Source organism: Mus caroli, chromosome 11, assembly GCF_900094665.2.
Source record: "Mus caroli chromosome 11, CAROLI_EIJ_v1.1, whole genome shotgun sequence".
Classification (NCBI taxonomy): domain Eukaryota; kingdom Metazoa; phylum Chordata; class Mammalia; order Rodentia; family Muridae; genus Mus; species Mus caroli.
Genome location: NC_034580.1, coordinates 63,862,071 through 63,881,197, shown reverse-complemented (window position 1 = coordinate 63,881,197; position 19,127 = coordinate 63,862,071). Strand labels below are relative to the sequence as shown.

General features: G+C 47.8%; 1 protein-coding gene across 1 annotated transcript in view; it reads right to left on the bottom strand.

The window, feature by feature from the left end:
- Positions 1-410: 410 nt before the first annotated feature.
- Aloxe3 (arachidonate lipoxygenase 3) overlaps positions 411-19,127 on the bottom strand; it is a 23,521-nt gene continuing 4,804 nt past the window's right edge. Inside the window, exons 6-15 of the mRNA XM_021176868.1 lie at positions 17,430-17,533; positions 17,074-17,246; positions 16,190-16,333; positions 15,904-16,107; positions 15,728-15,814; positions 15,113-15,282; positions 14,280-14,401; positions 7,896-7,996; positions 7,087-7,257; positions 411-966 (exon numbers count right to left, since the gene is read on the bottom strand). Coding sequence (XP_021032527.1) covers positions 787-966; positions 7,087-7,257; positions 7,896-7,996; positions 14,280-14,401; positions 15,113-15,282; positions 15,728-15,814; positions 15,904-16,107; positions 16,190-16,333; positions 17,074-17,246; positions 17,430-17,533 — 1,456 coding nt within the window. The 3' untranslated portion in view covers positions 411-786. The remainder of the gene's footprint in view (positions 967-7,086; positions 7,258-7,895; positions 7,997-14,279; positions 14,402-15,112; positions 15,283-15,727; positions 15,815-15,903; positions 16,108-16,189; positions 16,334-17,073; positions 17,247-17,429; positions 17,534-19,127) is intronic.

The following is a 19,127-nucleotide window of genomic DNA, read 5'->3' as shown; positions in this document are numbered from 1 at the left end:
CCACTTCTGCACGTAAGTCAGCCCAGAGTTCTACATGTGACTCCACCCATGCACAAGAAGGCCAGGGATGAGCTCTGTACATGTCCAGGAGCAGAACCGGATTTAAGTGGTACGACTAACAGTAGCACACCCAGAAAAAAAGCCTGGGCTCAGAGCCTTTGCAAAATGCCTAGTCTCTTCCTGACAATCCCTGGGTCCAGCCATTCCTTCTGATCTGGATGCCTCACTCCAGGAAGTAAAGGTAGGAACAGCAGACTGGACAGTGAGCAGGGAAGGTGCCTGTCTCCTAAAAGATGGCCCACAGATTCACTCTTGCTCCTCACCCCAGGACTTCTACCCACCCCAACTTGGTCCACCCCATATCACCATCACCACCATCGCCATTATCATCATCATCAAAACAAAGGAAATGAGAGCCAAATACGTTAGCTTTTATTGAAGTCACTGGGCTCAAAGACAGACAATAGGATGGGAGTGGGTTTAACTGGAATGTCGAAAGAGAGCTCAGAAACTCAAGCTGAGCAACCTGATGTGGGAGAGGATTCCACACATAAGAAGGGCATGGGTTCTATTGTGCATTTGACTTTAGTTAGCGGCTTTCACCCTGAACACTGCTGTACTGGTCCCTCACAGCTCAGGACACATTGATATAATGTCAAGGCCATCGTGGTCCCGTGGGCAGAGGAGAAGATCCAAACTGAGATTAAAGAGGCCTGGAAGGCCCTAGGGAGTTAGCCTTCCCCTTAGTTGTAACTTCCTTCCCTCTGGGATGCTTCCAAGTGGGTCTTAGATGGAGACACTGTTCTCAATGAGTGGAGGATCCAAGTAGGCATAGGGCAGTGCCAGGCTCTGGTTGCGCTCCCTGATGTCCTTTGAGATCTGGGCCAGGCAGTTCTGGAAGGCTTCGATGCTCTGCCGTGGGGCCTCCTCTGTGAAGTGTTCATCTGGATAGGTGCCCAGAGGCCTCTGGGGGAAAACAGGTCGAGATGTTAGAAAGCTGTTTGAGATGAGATAGAGTGTAATGAAGGTTGGCATGTCAACACATACAGTCAAGGTGTTATCTAGAGACACAATCGGTCACAAGCCCTTCAGATCACAATGCCAGCCCTCTTCCCCACAGTGTGACTCTGAAAGAATGGCCCCCACAGGCTCATGTATTTGGAGGCTCGGTCTCCAGTTGATGGAACAGTTTGGGAAGAATTTGGAGATGTGCCCTTCTTGGAGGAGGTGTGTCGCCGAGGTGGGTTTTGAGGTTACAAAAACCCATTCCATTCCAAATTTTAAAACACCTCAAGTGGCTGTGCAGGTTGGCACACACCTTTAATCCCAGCACTTGGGAAAAGGCAGGTGGATTTCTGAGTTCAAGGCCAGCCTGGTCTACAGAGTGAGTTCCAGGACAGCCAGTGCTACACAGTGAAACCTTGTCTCAAAAGAGAGAGAGAGGGGAAGAGAGAGAGGAAGAGAGGAAGAGAGAAAGAAAGAGAGAGAAGAAAAGAAAATCAAAACAAAACACCTTGAACCATGGATCAGCTGTGAACTCTCAGGAGCATGCTCCTGGGCCATGCTCCCCGATGTCAACCCTCTGGAACCATGAGCCCTCAGGGAAATGTTTTCTTTTATAAGCTACCTTGTTCACCATGTTTTGTCACAATAGAAAAATAACCAAGACAGCCTCCAACCGCAGAAACCCAGGCAGTGTAGAGCACAGACTGTTCCTTGGGCCCTAGCCAATCTAGTCTGAGCGCCTCCTCTGCTGGCAACCTGTCTCATGTCACTGTGACTCTGGATGCCGATTCCTGGATCTCAACAGGGGAGACTGAAGAAAAGCCCAAGTCCAGCCTCTCCCAACCCCCAGTGCCAGACCCACGCTTTAAACTCAGAACACAGTCACATTCGCCACTCAACAGAGGTTAGCAAACATAGTCCAGAAAACAGGTCCAAGAATATATATCAGCACACAGGTTTGCTAAACCCAACCCCTGGGGACATTCAGCAGCCTGGTTCTGAGATATCTTTACAGTCATCTGGCATGATGAAACCTCTGTTATCTATATATAACCACCATCACGGTAACACTATTACACTTGGGAACCTGGACACCACAAGCAGGGAATCTCACAGAGAACGTCAGCCAGTGCCATCCTGTGTTTAGAACTGTCCTTCCACAGAGACTGTCAGAGTCAAAAACGCATGGGTCCAGTTCCTTAGCCTTCATACAACACCAATACTATTGATGTTTTACCATTTCTTGTTAAATAGCAGCAGTCATAACGGGAATTATTGTCTTGCCCCTGATTTTAATGTGAAGACCTCTATTCATCATAAACACAGTGTTTTTTTGTTTTTTGTTTTTTGTTTTTTTAAAGATATACTTTAGGGCCAGGCACTGTGGCACAAGGCTTCAATCCCAGCATTCAATAGGCAGAGGCAGGTGGGTCTCTGAGTTCGAGGACAGTCTGGTCTACAATTCAACTTCAGGGCAGTTAGGGATGTCATACAGAAAACCTCTGTCTCAAAAACAAACAAACAAAAACAAACAAACAAAAAACAAACAAACAAAAAAACCAACCAACCAAAAAAAATATACGCTTTAATTAAAATTCTATCAGGGGGGTTTCAAACAGATTTTATTGGCGATGGCTATCTGCATTGATCAAGTTCATCTTCAGCTAGGATGGGCTAATTATACAGTATGCTTCCGTATTGATGGAATAAACAATATCGCTAAGCTCCATAAGGTGAACCAGCCTCTCGTTCTCAGCATACACCAGACCTGGCCAGAGCACACCATTGTTTACTACACAGTACTTGCCTTTATTGGCTGCTGTGTTTTTAAGACTGTTGGAGCTGAGTAGTTTATAATTTCATTTTCTTAATAACAGTTGACACGTAAGTACTTTATATGAACCGTCACAACCATACAAACAACCCCTAGGACGGGTTCTTCTGTGAGACCCACTTTGTAGATAAGGAAATTGAGGCTTAGCATGGCCAAATTAAAGACGTCACGAATATGAAGTGTAAAGCCGTGACTGGGGCCCTCTAATGAGATCCACCTCCCTTAAAGGTCACAGCCTCAGCTAGTCAGAGAACCAGGCTCCCATGATTCAGAAAGATTCTGCCTTTTCCTGTGCTTTCCAGAGGTTTGAAACACCAAGGAGTATCAAAAGATGGCCTAGTCGGCCATCACTGGATTGGACACACAAACTTTATATGCCCCAGTACAGGGGAACGCCAGGGCCAAAAAAAAAAAAAAATGGGAATGGGTGGGTAGGGAAATGGAGGAGAGGGGGGAGGGTATGAGGGACTTTTGGGATAGCATTGGAAATGTAATTGAGGAAAATACGTAATAAAATATATTAAAAATAAATAAATAAATAAATAAATAAATAAAAGCTCTCTCAAAAAAAAAAAAAAAAGAAAAGAAAAGAAAAAGAAACACCAAGGAACTGGGCATGGTTTTCTTGCCTTAGATCCCAGGCCTGAACCTGGGACTCCGAGGGACTGCCAACCTGTGCCAGCACACCTATCTATCCCTTGTGTATGGTTTCCATATCTTCTAAAGCGCTAGCTGTTTCTGTGTTCTTACAAAACCATTTGCTTCATCCCGAGTTTCCATGAAACTGTAAGCAGTATAACTTTCTCTCTAAGAATTCCCTTCCCCATTCCTCATGTGTACTTTTGTTCATATATATATATATATATATATATATATATATATAATTTTTTAATTAGAATTGCTGGGCTGGAGAGATGGTACAGCTGTTGTGAGCCAGGCTCACAACCAAAAAGTCAGAAATCGTTTATAATTTCTTTATATTACCAGTCTTTTCATTTCCTTAACAGGGTTTTATTCACCCTATAGTTCAGGTTAGCCTAGAAGTCACCCTATAGCCCAGGCTGGCATGTCCCCTCACCAATACACACATTACTAAAATAAAATACATTTTAAAAAGATAGAGCATGATGGTATGCTTGTTTAATCCCAATACTCTGGAGGCAAAGGCAGGAAGATCTCTGTGAGTTCAAGGCCAGCCTGGTCTACATAGTGAGTTCCAAGATAGCCAGGGCACATAGAGACCTGTTTCAAAAAACAAACAAACAGAAAGACAAACAAATGACCGGCTCTATGTTTATCCAGCAAACTGATACCTAATTCCTGAATCAACAACAGAATCATGAGAAGAGCAGAACACAGAAGCATAACAGACTAAATCCAAGGCCATCACAAGGCTTTGTGAACTAAGCAAACTATTTAATTTCCGAATGTCAATTTTCTCCCCTACAGATGGTCACCAGCACTATATTAGACATCTTAAATATAGCTACTCACTTGCTTTGTGTTATTTATTTATTTATTTACTTAGTTACTTAGTTAATTATTTTGGCTTTTCCATGATAGAGTTTCTCTGTGTAGTCCTGGCTGTCCTGGAACTCAATATGTAGACCAGGCTGGCCTCAAACTCAGAGCTCCACCTGCCCTCTGCTTCCCAGGTGCTGGGATTAAAGGTGTGCCGCCACCACCGCCTGGCTACTTGTTTTGTATTTTAAGATACTGTCCTTTATATCTGACCCAGTGACTGAGACACAGATCAGATCCTCATAACTGGCAGTTACTGTTATTGTTGTTGGAAGTTTCCCTGGCTTATGGGGGGGGAACCTCCCAATGATCATCTTGTTCATTCATTCCTTGGGAACGGCAGGGGGTAGGGTCTAAGGATAAGTTCCTGTGGTCCCAGAGTAAAGGGTGGTAAGTGAAAGCTTGCTCGGGAATGGACCAGTAGATACAGGGGCTTGATGCCACCCAGGGTGACCTGATCTTCTCCTGGGCCCTTGAGAGTGGTCCTCTGCCCTCCACACCTGGGCCCAGGAATGTGCATCCCATTCCCCAGTAGATAAATGCAGAATTGTAATTTTAAAAAACTTGCTAGGAAGGTTGGGGATGTACTTCATGTTACAGTGCTTGCTTAAAATGCTCAAGGCCCTGGATTCAATCCATTTCTCATGCACTCGCGCGCACATGCACACACACACACACACACACACACTGAACCAGGCACTGTGGTACATGTCTATAACCTTGGTTTCTCTAAAGACTGAAACAGGCAGAGGGCTTGGACCCAGGAGTTCAAGGCCAGCCTGGGAAAGACTGAGAAACTCAGTTTTATTATGTTTATTTTATATGGTTTTTGCCTACATGTATGAATGTATTTATGTATGTATGTATGCATGTATGTATGTATGTATACCACAAACATGCTGGTGCCCACAAAGGCCAGAAAGGATGCTGGATTCCCTGCAACTGGAGTTACAGAGCTGTTAGCCTCTATATGGGTGCAGAAGCAAACCTGAGTCCTTTGGAGGAGCAGAAAGGGCTCTAACTACTGAGCCATCTTTCCAGGTCCTCAAAAATAAATAAATAAATACATCATACATACATTAAATAAATAAAGGGTATTGTGGCACACAGCTTTAATCTCAGCACTTGGGAGGCAGAGTCAGAAAGATGCCCGTGAATTAGAGCCCAGCCTGGCCTCCTTACTGAGCTCCAGAACAGCCAGAACTACATAAAAAAACTCAAAAAAAAAAACAAAAACAAACAAACAAAAAAACAGACAAAGCAAACAATAAAAATTTAAAGAAGGGGCTGGTGAGATGGTTCNGTGGGTAAGAGCACCGACTGCTCTTCCAAAGGTACTGAGTTCAAATCCCAGCAACCACATGGTGGCTCACAACCACCCATAATGAGATCTGATACCCTCTTCTGGTGCGTTTGAAGACAGCTACAGTGAACTTATACTAATAAATAAATCTTTGGTCGGAGCAAGTGGGGTTGACCAGAGCAAGCAGAGGTCCTAAGTTCAATTCCCAACAATCACATGAAGGCTCACAACCATCTGTACAACTAAAGTGTGTACTCATATACATAAAATAAATATATCTTTTAAAAAATTTAAAGAAATAAAAAAGTGGCTAGAGAGAATTTAAAAAAGAAGAAATCTAGCACTAGAAAAAGCCCCAAAAATGTGAGAAGTGGGGGTGCCCACAGGTGACATGTGACCCTGGCGTGGGGCTGAGATCAAGAAGACAGAGCGGCATGCTGGGCGCCGAGGCGAGGTGTGAATGGCCATGCTGGTAACTGGTGATTCAATCGCTGCTCACTTTAGCCCAAACTCCTTCGCTGTCTCATTTCCTCTCTCCAAACCTGTCCCTCTCAGCCAGTGACACAGTCACAGGAACACCCTTGCTAGGACAAATTAAGTCATGTCACTTCTAGTTTAAAAGCCCTGAGTGGCCTCATTGTCCTCTGAATAACTACTACTCAAAGTCCTTCCTTGCTCTGCACCCTGCCCTGCTGTGTCACTGCCAAATCTCAATGATCCTATGATACTCTCCCTTCCACTCCTGCTTGTCCCTCCCTTTGCCTGGAAACCAACCTTGTCCCTCCTCTGTCTGCCAAACTCCTACTTGTCCCACGGGTTTCAGCTTGTACGTCACGTCCTCCATGAAACTTTCTTAGGTTCTCCCAGACCCTCAGGGAGGTCCCACCAGGCCCTACCCGTGCCTCTGTTTCAGTTCGATAACAATTCCAGCCGATGGTGCTTAGGAAGTGATGGCGAATGGAGGGTTGATATAGGAGTGTTTCCCACAACACCCGGATGTTCACCTCTATATAGCATTAAGGTGTCATGTAAGTGGTGGTCCAGGTGATGGGCTCTCATTCAACTTTAAGTATCTAGTATCAAGCACTATGCAGACATGTAGGAGGAGCCCCATGTGTAATGCTTGGGTGAATTAACGAGTAGTTGATGGATGAATGCATGATTGGATGGATGGATGAATGGACGGATAATTTGTAAATGACATAGATGTCATACCCAGCCACCAAAGTGGCATTTGCTATTTCCTATGTGTGTCCTTGGAGATCAAGTATTGTTTCCTGTTAAGACAAAAAGACTTTCGAGGCAGCTGAGCAGTGGACATAAATCCCAGCGATTAGCATTCAACCTTCCTTCTCCAGAGCAACCTCTTCACTGTGTAGGCCCTGCAATGCCCACCCTGTGTCTCCCATCTCCATGCACATACCTGGTCCTTTGGCTCTTGGCTGACCAGCCAGAAGAGGAGAAGGTTTCTACAGGTGGTGTTCACCTCTGGGAGGGTGTCTAGGTAACTCTTCATTGTCGTGTCGCCCTTGGTCTGAGGGGGAGGCTGCCTCATGGATGATGGGGCGTTGGGCATCCAGGCCCCAAAGTCATGCTGTGGAGACAACCCCAACACCCTGGTTGGAGGTGTCTAAGCATCCTCTCCCTCATTTCTGATTCCACCACCATCATCCCAGATCTCAAAGTTTAGAAACGAGTGACTATGGAAAGTCCCAGAAGCCCATGTCACCCGTTTGTCATTCTCTACCCACTGTTTCACGAGTGGGCAGCGTGAGTCACCATGGAGGGAGGAGAACCCAGAGAAGAGGCAGCCCTCATCAGAGCCCTTGGGCAGGTATGCCTCAAGAATACCTTGATGCTCTATGTAGCCAGTTCTTGCCAAATTCAAGCTCTGATCCCAATTTATATCTGACTCCCAAGAGTCGCCACTGTAACTTTGGATACAGCCTCACCCAAGCGTCACTCAACAATAGCCCTTCCCCCACCCAGTCACCACTCCAGCCTCAAAGCCAACAATAATCCCACCCATTCACCCAAGCGTCAGTCAACAATAGCCCTTCACCCCACCCAGTCACCACTCCAACCTCAAAGCCAACAATAATCCCACCCCAACCCTGACCCACCCATTCACTCAAGCAGAACCCTGACTTGAGGTTGCCAAGGCTAATACACCTTTGGAAGCTAACACGTTGGGTGGCCCAGTGCCCCTAGGCTTGCTCTCCCAAGCTTTACCTGCCCACTATTGACCGCAGCATGCTGGGCGGAGCAGTTAAAGATGATTGCGGTGAGATACTTCACGAGCTCTCCTGGGGTGCACAGCCGGCTTGGGAAGCCTGGGTGTGGAGGGGAAAGGAAGAGGGTGTGGGTATGGATGGGAGGCGCTGGATTCCTGGGGGTGTCTCAGGGCAGGGGCTCACTGAAAGGGGAGAGGGAAGAAATACGGGCTAGACATGGACTACAAGCATTAAAATTAGCTCTGGGATGGCCACCACCAAGAGCTGTGATCTTTGAAGGGGATCAGGATCGGATTTGGTCGATGGACTGGAAAATGATGAAAAACCGGCTCAGAGCCTGTGACAGAGCCCGCACCAAGCTGCCCATCTCTGCCCGGGAAGGTACTTCCGTTGCTAGTTCCTCTCTAGCCCATAGCAACATTCATGACTTAGTTCTGCTCTTGTTACCAATATCCATGCAAGTCCACCAGCAAAGCATCCTCTGCTTAGCAGAAGCGACAAGAGACCACAGAGTACGTTCTTCAAACGTTCTCAGCGGGGAAGGCGGAAGGAAAGATTAAAGGAAACTTTGAAACCTAAGAAGAGATCCACGGGACAGAAACTGGAGCTGGGGCTACACCGTCCTGGAAAGAGAGTCTTCCTGTGTTGAGGGATAGGTGAGATTTAAATATGACAGAGACTAGATGCAGAGGTCACATCTATAGTCTCGGATCTTTGGGAGGTTGAGGCAGGACCGCTGGAGCTCGGGAGTTCAAAGCTGATTGGATGCTACAGTGAGATCTCATCTCAAATCAAAAACAAAGCCCAGCAATGGTGGTCCACACCTTTAATCCCAGCATTTGGGAGGCAGAGGCAGGCAGATTTCTGAGTTCGAGGCCAGCCTGGTCTACAAAGTGAGTTCCAGGACAGCCAGGGCTANACAGAGAAACCCTGTCTCAAAAAAACAAAAACAAAAACAAAAACAAAAACAAAACAAAACAAACAACAACAACAAAAAAACAAGTAACAACAAAAACAAACAAGTAAAAGGGGCCCGAAAGACAGGTGAAGGCCCTTGTCACCAAGCCTGACAACCTGAGTTTCACACACACACACACACACACACACACACACACACACACACACACGCCATGCGTACGCCTGCATCATACACACACACAATAAATAGATGTAATGAAAATCAATAGAACAATTTTTAAAAATCACTTAAAAAGAAAATGCAGAAGGGCTGGCGACTCGGCTTCATTGGTAGCATGCTTTTGTTGTTGTTGTTTCTAAATGTACACGAAGCCCTCAGTTTTCTCCTCAGCACAGCATAAACCCAGTGTTGGTGGCACAAGGCTGTAATCCCAGCATTCCAGAGTGGAAACAGGAAGATCAGTTCAAGGTCATCCTTGGCTAGGTAATGAGCCTAAGGCCAGTCTGAGATATATCTGACCCTGTCTCAAAATAAATAGATCAGTAGATAATAAGAGAGCCCTGTCAAGCTTGGTCCTCCATCTTTCTAGCACACGGACCTCACCCAAGTTCATGACTTTACTCTCTGGCTCTGATGAATGAAATCACAGACAAGTTTAATAAAGCAAGATAGGAGGAGGATACCAGTGACAGCTAAACCCAAGTGTGGTCTTAAGTAGAAAGCAACCATCCTTGTGGGGTAAGGGATGGAGCATGGCTTTTGGTACTGAAGTAGGGGTTACGTCTGGAATGGATCCCTCTCAGGTGCCAAGGGACAACTGTACTTTTTTTTTTTTAAGGTCTTTCTATGCCGCTCTGGCTGTTGGCTCTATGCAGGCCAGGCTGGCTCTAACTCAGAGATCTGCCTTCCTCTACCTCAGAAGTGCTAGGATTAAAGACTACCCACCACCCTTGGCATGACAACTGTATTCTCTTGTTTGTTTGTTTTAAGACAGGGTTTCTCTGTGTAGCCCCGGCTGTCCTGTAAATTGATTTGTAGAACAGGCTGGCCTCGAACACACACAGGTTCTCCTGCTTCTGCCTCCGGAGTGCTGAGATTAAAGAAGTATGTCACCCACCTCCCACCTGACAACTGTACCCTTTATCCAGGCACTCAGATCAAATTCGGTGTGCTCTCCCCTCCTCTTACCTCACATTACACATATCAGCAAACATTTCTAGATGCCCACCTTTCCTGGTCGCCATGTTTTCCACCACTATCCAGTCACCACCATCTCTCTTGGGTGAGTCCTGCATTTCCTCCTCTATCCTTTGTTGGGCTAAATCAGGGGTTGAAGGTGGGTATACACACACACACACACACACACACACACACTCACTCATAAATCAAATGATGTCACCTTTCACTAGAACCTTCTAGAGAGTTCCCCTATCACTCACTTTACTGGCTCCTTGTTCCCCTCCCAACTTTTCTTCCCTTTACCTACTCTACTCTGGCTACACGGGAGGTCTTTGTGATATTCCTCAAACACTCTGGTATACCCAGACCCCAGGGCCTTTGCACTTATCTTACCACTGCCTGAGTATCTCGTCCCAATTATCCACTCAACTGCTTCCCTCAACCCCTTCAGATCTTCACTCAAGCCCCAGCTCCTCAGAGAGTCGTCCTATGGCTACCTATATGAAATATTCTCCCTGAGGAGATTCTGGGTTCCTTCCTAGTACTCACAGCCATCTAACACAGTTGCTGATCATCGTCGTCTCCCACAAACCATGCTAAGTTCCATTAAGAGCAGAAGTTTTGTCTATTGGTTCGCTGCTGAACCCCAGTGTCTAGAACGATACTTAATAGATATTAAGAGCCCTGTAATTGTCGGTTGGATGAAGTGACATGAGATGCTAAGATGCAGGAGTGGTGGGGCAATCCCTGGGAGGGGATTGAAGCTAAGGCTGCGGTGGGACAGCTGAGCATGAGCTTCTTCGTGGTTTCTGAGGACTGTCCGGGGAATGATGCTGCAGGCTTAATGAGTGGGCTGCAAGAGGCTGGAAGAGGGGCGGCAGAGGGAAAGCCAAGGTACAATGTAGAGTCAGAGTCTGGGACTGCGGTCCTGATGATGGGAAAGGATGCAGAGAGTAGAGATTAACCATCCATCTGGGCCCAGGAAGACAGAAGAGTACTCAGATAGTTAGAGCCAGACTAGGGGGTAGGGGGCAGTTAACTGAGACGGAGGACCAGGTATTGGCCCAGTGATCAGGCATTGATTGGCCCAGTGTGGGTAGGGAGCCTCTGAACTTCCCATCCTAGCTGATTCTCTAAATCCGGAAGTAAATAAAGAAGTAATGCAGGAGTTGGGCCACAGGACTTTTCTGTAATTCATAGTGTTTATTCCCCTACCCCCTTGAAATCTGAAAGCCATAGTCCAATTGGCCCGATAGTGAATATATTTTACCTTTAAATTAGAATCTAAAGTAAGTTTGTACTGGCTGGAAGAGTTGTTGTCAGTCTGAAAAATGCTATAGTGTGCAGACTCACAGACAAGCTTAGTAAAGAGGGGAACTGAACCAACAATAATTAAATCTCAATTTGAGTCTTAAACAGGAAACATAAGCCAAGAGAAAGAAACAGCCAGGATCCTGATTAACAGTGCGTTTGCAAAACACAGGAAAAGGTCACCCTTTAAACTACCTGAGAGACCTGGCTGTCATCACCTTAACCTAGAAATCGCTCCTGGCCGCGTAAATGTTGAGACAAGCTGACATCAGGCCACTTTCAATATGATGCAAACAGGACACAGCATCACCTGAGAAGTATTCTGAGAAAAATGTGCAGCCCTCATACATTCCTCCCAGTTTACAAAATCTACACCAGACAGGAATAAGACGGGTCACATACGAGAAAACAACTAGGTAACACGCTGGACAGCATAAACCTGGGCTTTTCCATAACTACATGTGGTCTAACAATAAACATTTTTAACAGGGGGCCATGCATGGTGGTGCATGCCTTTAGTCCTAACACTAGGGAGGGAAGGGCAGGCAAATCTCTGAAAGTTTGTGGCCAGTCTGGTCTACATAGAGAGTTCTAGGCCAGTAAGGTAGGTAGGGAGACCTTGTCAAAACAAACAAAAAAATAAAAGTCAAAACAAATAACAACAAACTCCACAAAACACTAAGTTAAAAGAGCCTTTAAAGTTTAAATAAGATATGGTCCTTGATTGGCTCCTGTCTCGGTTGGATTGATGGAAGAAAACAGCACAATGGGGAAATGTGGAGATGGACTACATGGGAGGGTGATAATGATGAGTACTGACATTTTGTGGTACAACACCTGCTTACCATGTAGGAAGACCTGGGTTTGATTCTCAGAACTACAAAAGGTTATCCAAAGGGTACTGTGGGCTGGGTGTCGTGGCACATGCCTTTAATTCCAGTACTCAGAAGGGCACACAGGCAAGCAGAGATCTGTACACTGAAAGCCTGGGCTAGCCTCATCTGCATATCAAGTTTTAGGCCAGCTAGGACTACATTAGACACGCTGACTAAATCAAACAAACTCCAGCAATAAAAGCAAAAGATTCATCAAAAGTAGTAGGCTGGAGAGGTGGCCCAGGGCTTACGTGCTCTTCCAGAAGTTTTGAGTTCAATCCCCAGCACCCACATGGTGGCTCACAACCCTCTATAATGGGATCTGATGCCCTCTTCTGGCATGCAAGTGTACATGCAGAGAAAGCATTCATATATAAAATAAGTCTTTTTTTTTTTAATGGCAAAATATTGACCATAGACTCTGATGGGTAGGCTATTTATGAAGGTGTTATTAGAATGTGCTCTAGTATTCTGTATCTTTGAAACTTTTTGCCTAAAAGATTAAAAAATATATACCAAGTCCCTTCTGGCTAGGACTGCTATAGCTGTTCTTTCTATTTGAAGGTGACTTAAAACTAACCTCTTCTTTGAGTCTCCCCAGATAGAAGTCCCCTGTGTGGCCACCAGAAGCAGTCAGTTAGCTAAAAGCCACATCCCTACTGAGAAGCCCAGAGTAAGAGAAACTGGTAGGTGGACATTTGAGCCTCTTTAATAAGCAACGACAGAAGGCTCCGTGGGTAAAGGCACTTGACACCCTACCCTGGTGTCCTGAGTTCAACCCCTGGGAGCCATGCGGTGGAAGGGAGAGAACTGATCTTGTGGGTTTTCCTCTGACTTCCACACACGCACTGTTATGATCCCATGCACACAAACCAAACAAACAAATAAAATGTAATTAAACATTAAAAAAAAATACCCAGGCCTGGTGGCATACGCCTTTAATCCCAGGACTGGGGTGACAGAGGTAGGCGGATCTCAGACTTGGAGGCCAGCCTGGTCTACAAAACAAGTTCCAGGAAAGTCAGGGTTGTTACATAGAGAAACTCTGTCTTGAGAAAACTAAAACAAAAACAAAAGCCAAACAAACAAAATGGTAAAATAAACAAATAAACAAACAAATAAAAACATCTGGTCATGGTGGTGCAGCAAACCTTTAAACAGAGAGACAAACAGAGGCAGAAAGACAGAGACAGAGACAGAGACAGAGACAGAGACAGAGACAGAGACAGAGACAGAGACAGAGACAGAGACAGACAGACCAAGACCTTTGGAAAAGTCAATGTTGAATTTCTAAACCTGGAAATGTACCATAGAAGACAACAGAAGTAAGGTTTCTTCCATTAAGAAGAATGTGTAAAAGAATCACAGAGCCAGGATAGCCAAGAGTTAGGACCACCAGGGAGCAAAAGCTGAGATTCCTGGGACTGAAAGAATACTAAGGGAGGGAGGGAGGGAGGGAAGGAGGGGGAGGGTACGGGGGGGGGGGGGAGGGAGGGGGAAGAAGGGAGTGGGGAGAGAGGGAGGGGTGGGACATCTGCTGGGCACTGCACTTGAGGAACAGAGCTGAAAGGAGCCATGTCGGCAGATTGGGAAGTGCTACGGTGTAGGTGACTGAGCAGCGTAAACCAGGAGCCAAGCAGGACACGATCAATCATTCCATAAAGAAGCTCGGGACCACAGAAAGTGAGGAGAAAATTAGCGGCTAGCATGACTACCTAGCAAGATGATTACAAAAGCATGTAAGAAAAAGTTCTAGAAAAGTTCTGTTGAAGTCAGCGGTGGCCCCCACCACATGGTGCACAGCAGATAAATATACCCGAAGGTGGAGGAACCGTGAGGTCAAGGCTGACAAGCAAGAGCTTCTGAAACAGTCCAGACTGGCTTAGAATTCTGCCTTAGCAGTTAAATAGAATAATGGTATGGACTTCAGAGATACAGCTCGGTGGGCTCAATGGTAGAGCTCTTGCTTAGCCTGAGCAAGGCCCCGGGTTCAATCCCCAGCACCATATTAAATGCCATTTAGTAGTATGGGTTTCAGTAATAAGAACTGGTTCATGGAGGAGAGGTAGATGGTGTAAATAAAGACAGAGAAGGATACCTGAACTCTCCCGTCCGAGGAACGCCTGAGCAAAAATCTCACCCACCCAGGCCTGCAGTTCACAGTCCTGCTGCACAGACGCATCGCTGGGGTAATAGTAACTCACGATCTCTGAGACAAACCTGCAAGGAAAAAAATGCTGGTGCCCCCCGTAATGGGCAAGGGCCTAGACCAGGCCAGACATTGAGGCCCAGGACACTCAGGGTGGGGAGAAGCAGACAGCCAGAGTCTACTACTGAGTCTCCAAAGACAGAAGGTGACTTCAGTAGGACCCACAGATCGGGCTGGAAACACTGCCTAGGCTTCTCCTAAGTACCCCACACCCTCTAAAAAAAGAAGTTTTGGGTCTCCTCTCTAGGAAGTACTGGAGAGGAGAGTCGAGTCTATGTGTTCTGCACCCTCCCTGTTCAGTAGGCAGGAGGAAGAAACCCCGCCTGCCCCAGCAAGCCGGGATCTTCTGCTCCTTCCCTTCTTTTTTTTTTTTTTTTTTTTTGGTTTTTGGTTTTTGGTTTTTCGAGACAGGGTTTCTCTGTATAGCCCTGGTACCCCACCCCACTTTGTAGACCAGGCTGGCCTCGAACTCAGAAATCCGCCTGCCTCTGTGCTGGGATTAAAGGCGGCGCTCCTTCCCTTCTTTAAGGCAACTCCCAGTCCCCTGCTATCTCTCTCACAGGGAACCTGTCTGCCAGTTCCTATTTGGGGGAATTTCTTAAACTGGATGGAGTCAGAACACCCCAAAGACTCTGGCCTCCAACTGACATGAAAACAGGAGCCCACGATGCACCCTGGGCCTGGAGACCTTGGTGGCTGGAAGGACCTTAGGGTCCCCACACCTCTCAATAGCCGCCCAGATCTTCAGGCCGTCGTCTCGGTAGTGGTAGTTGGGAATGGTCAGGACGCCACGAGCCCGTATGCTATCCGGTAGGCAGAAATCCGTGTAGGTGAAGTGGGCCAGCCCGGTGCTCATGAGGTAGATGAGGCCCTGCCTACCGATGGACGTGACCTAGGGACACAGGACACAGCTGGGCTTCTCAAACTGGCTCACACCCCACCCCATAGTGCCTGGAGACCAACTGAAACTAATGGATCAGCTCAGGGAGGGGCGGGCATATGCGATTTATCAAGCAGTCAAGGGTCACGCGGGCCTGCTAATGCGGACTGGACTGTGCAGACTGAGGACCTACAGAGTGCAGGAAGGGGACCTTGAGTGACAATGTAGGGATCATCTGGGAGCCGTGCTGGGCTAAGGCTGCCTTGCCCATAAAACCTACTTTTGAGGGGGTAGGATTGACCAACTGGGTCAAGGTTTAGGGGAGGGGCAAGAGGCGTAGTTTATGGGAAGAGGCAGAGGAGGATTACACAAGGGTCTGGGGAGCAAGAGCATAATTTGTGGGCGGGGCAAGCATACTTGGGGGCGGGGCCTTATGGTCGTGGCGGGGAGGCTGCACCTTGTCCACGAGGCCTTCTGGGTTAAGCAGCGTGGCTCTTGCGATGGTGTTCACCTGCAGCGTGTAGCGAGTATGAGGAAGCAGGAGCTGTCAGAGGAACGAGGTCACGTGAGCCGAAGGTCCGGGAAGGCCTGCAGGCCCCGCTCCCTTTAGTCTCAACCCAGCATCCCGCGGACCTTGTAGACTGGATGACAGAGCGGCAGCTGACGCAGTGTAGCCATGGAGAAGGCCTCGCATAGCAAATGCGTGCACAGAAAATGCGTGTTGTTCTCGTGCACCAAAAACTCAGAGTTGCGCACCCACGTCTTGGCCAGCAGCCAGTCCAACTCGCAATCAGTGGGCAGAAAGATGGGACTCTCTGGCCCTGGTGTCTGGCTGAGCTGCGTGACGGAGTAGTAAGAGGTGTGGCTCAAGCCTGTTAGCCTGAGGCTCCACCCCCTTAAATCTCATCCCGAGGCTCACCTGGATTGCCAATGGCAGCAGCACCCCCTGTGGGTTGAGCCACAACAGGCAGAGGGGAGCTGTTACATACTGTTGGAGACCGTTTATGCAATGAACTGGAGCCTCCGCCAGGATCCAGTAGTCCGCCAGGAAGATGTGCCCCCTCTGGAGAAGGCACAAAGAGGCTTAACAAGCCCTCTCCTCCCTGTGTCCCTCTTTTCTCTCTGCTCTCTGCAACAAGGAGGAGCTGAGGTTCCCCAGTTCGAGACTCAGCAGTTCTTGCTACCTGCCACTAATGGCCAGCGCTAGGTACCGCACCCTTCCCAGAATGCCCGGAATGAAGTCTAGTTGAGTCTATCATTGTGTAATCTCTCACCTGGCCTCTGGGATTGGACAAGGCAACTTCCTCTGCCCCCCCCCCCCCATAGCTTGTCAGCCCTACTCCCTCAGCTCAGAGGGACTCCCCTCCTAAGATATGACCTCAGTGTATCTAACAACAGCCGAAATCAATACATAATGAATTTACCAACCACAGCCTCAGCTTCGGAGAATGTCTGAGGGCTTGGGTGTCACAGAGGAGAATAGGTTGTCACCTACTCCACATCCTCGGAGCTCCTAGTCCTTTGTAATCGTTCCTGCTACACCTGCCAGTCTTCGGTTGGCCTGTCCTAACGCAGTCCTCTTTAGCTTTAACATGGGGAATCTCCAAGACCCTAAAACGGTCCTCAAACCACCCCAAGTCCCACCCGGCCCTCCTCCGTATCTGTTCCTGAAACATAGGCAGGCCTGCGCTGTGGATAGGGCCCACAGACCTGGACCATTCCACTGTCACATACAGTCCTAGTCCACAATGGTAGCCCACCTCCCTCCCTCCTATTATGACCACTTCTGAGGCCCTCACCCACCTCTAGCTCTGTTTGTAGGCAGGTGCCTGGTCCCAGCAAAGGTGCCACCATGTCATTGGTGACAGGCAGCTTGCTGGGCAAGCTGGAGAGGCAATGAAGCATGACAGGGTTGACGCCATTCAGGTACTGGTACCCAAAGAAGCTGTCCTCACACCAATGCTCGGTGACGTACTCTGGGGGGATGGAGGGGGTGACAAGAGAGGGAACCAGTCGGTCTGGAGTGTACTTTCCAAACTCTGGTCCTGCCCAGCCCTTTGCTACTCTTTATGGCTTCAGTTTTCCTCCCAGGACAAGTTGGATGTAACTACATTTTCAGATACAGTAGAAGGCAGCCACCTCCACCTGGCTCTGCACACCTGAAGTGAAGGTCTTATGGCACCAGAAGATGTTCCGGATGTCATCCAGCCTCTTCCAGGAGCCCTTGCGGTCCAGGAGACCTCGAATCTTCATGCCAAAGGATCTGAGGGACAGAGAAGGTGAGAGCCGGTGCGGGCAGGGGGGTAGGAGTCACTGTGCTCGTGGCTGGCGAGAATCAGTGGGTTCATTTCCCAAGTAAAAGTGCCTAGCAGCCGACATGGGAGAAAAGCCTAGCAGTAGGGTGAAGCCCTGCAGAGTCCAGGGTCCTACTTCAAAAGCAGATGTCCCTGGGTTTCCCGTGAGCAAACGCAGTGCTGCCCTCGCTGGAGTTGTGACCTGCCATCTTCAAGCTTCTAAGAATCTCTGAGCCCTTCAATGGCTCCTTTCTGCCTATAAATAAGGCAAAGCCTCGTCTGCCAAGCCTGGCTGGGTCACAATGCCGCCCTCCGGCAACTCTCTATAACCTTTGTGGTGTTTTCTCCCGCCCCTCTGCACCAACCAAGGCCTGGTTTCCAAACATAATCAATAAGGTGCTGTGTTTGCTCCTGGGCTGGTGAAAATGGGGTTGACAAGCTGGGGCATGTGCTTCTGCATCTTGTAGATGCTTATACTGCCTGGTTTTTATTTTTCACCCATGAGCATCAGAGATTAAAAAAAAAAAAGTCTTGAAATAAGATTGGCTTTCGTCTAGTTCCAAGGCTCCATTCAAGCTGAGTCTCTGCTAGATAGCCTCTTACTTACTACCTAAGGTCAGTCTGGTCCTTTAGGTGCACTCAGACACCAGCTCCTTGCCTGACTCCCCCAAAGGCCCTGCCTCGTAGCATTCACCACCCCCTGTGTTTCATTATAACCCTGTCCATCTGTGACTTCCTATTCTACTATAGCTCCTTAGGGAAAGGACTCTGCTCTCTGTATCCCGACACGCCCACCTCCTCGCAAGCACTCACCAAATGGGCTGAATTAAAGAAAGAGGAATGGAGTTCAGAACAGGTAGGGTTGTAGCAAGGGGTCACTATGGCACCTGGCTATGTGATGATGCTGATGTTCCCTGAAGAGTGTGGGCAGCTGAGGAAGGCAGAGGGCGGGGGCGGACTCATGACTTTACAGACCCAAGGCCAAGGTCACAAAGTGCTTGCTCACCTACTGCGCAAACATTTGTGGAGTGATTTCTAAGCACAACCCAGGAGACAGAAAAACAAAACAAAACAACAAACAACTAGGCAGAGCTGAGCTTAGTAACACAAACCTATGTAGGCCCAGTTAACTCAGCTGGTGAAGGAAAATCACATGACCAACCCTGCCTGCCTGGGTTACAGAGGAAAACTGGAAGAGCTAAGTCATGAAGGCAGAGGCTGAGGAGGCAAATAAGCAAAGAGGCTCTTTTCCTTTCCAAGGGTCTGCCACAAATGTCCTTCACAACACACCCTGGTCACCAAGACCAGGCTTGCCTCCCTCTGACCTTACTTGGAACCCCTGCTGGAGACCCCATTCTTGCTTAGACCTTCACATCCTTCTCAGACTCACCTCTGGCCTTCTCTACCTTTCCAGATGCCCCCATGGTCCCGCCTGGATTTGATAATAAATACATCCTTGTCCTGAAGCCTGAGCCACCTGTGGCTGCTTCAGGCTCTGTCCATCCCAGACAATCCAGGGGGCAACTGGACTCCTCCCTCTAGTGATAGCACGATTTAAAAAAT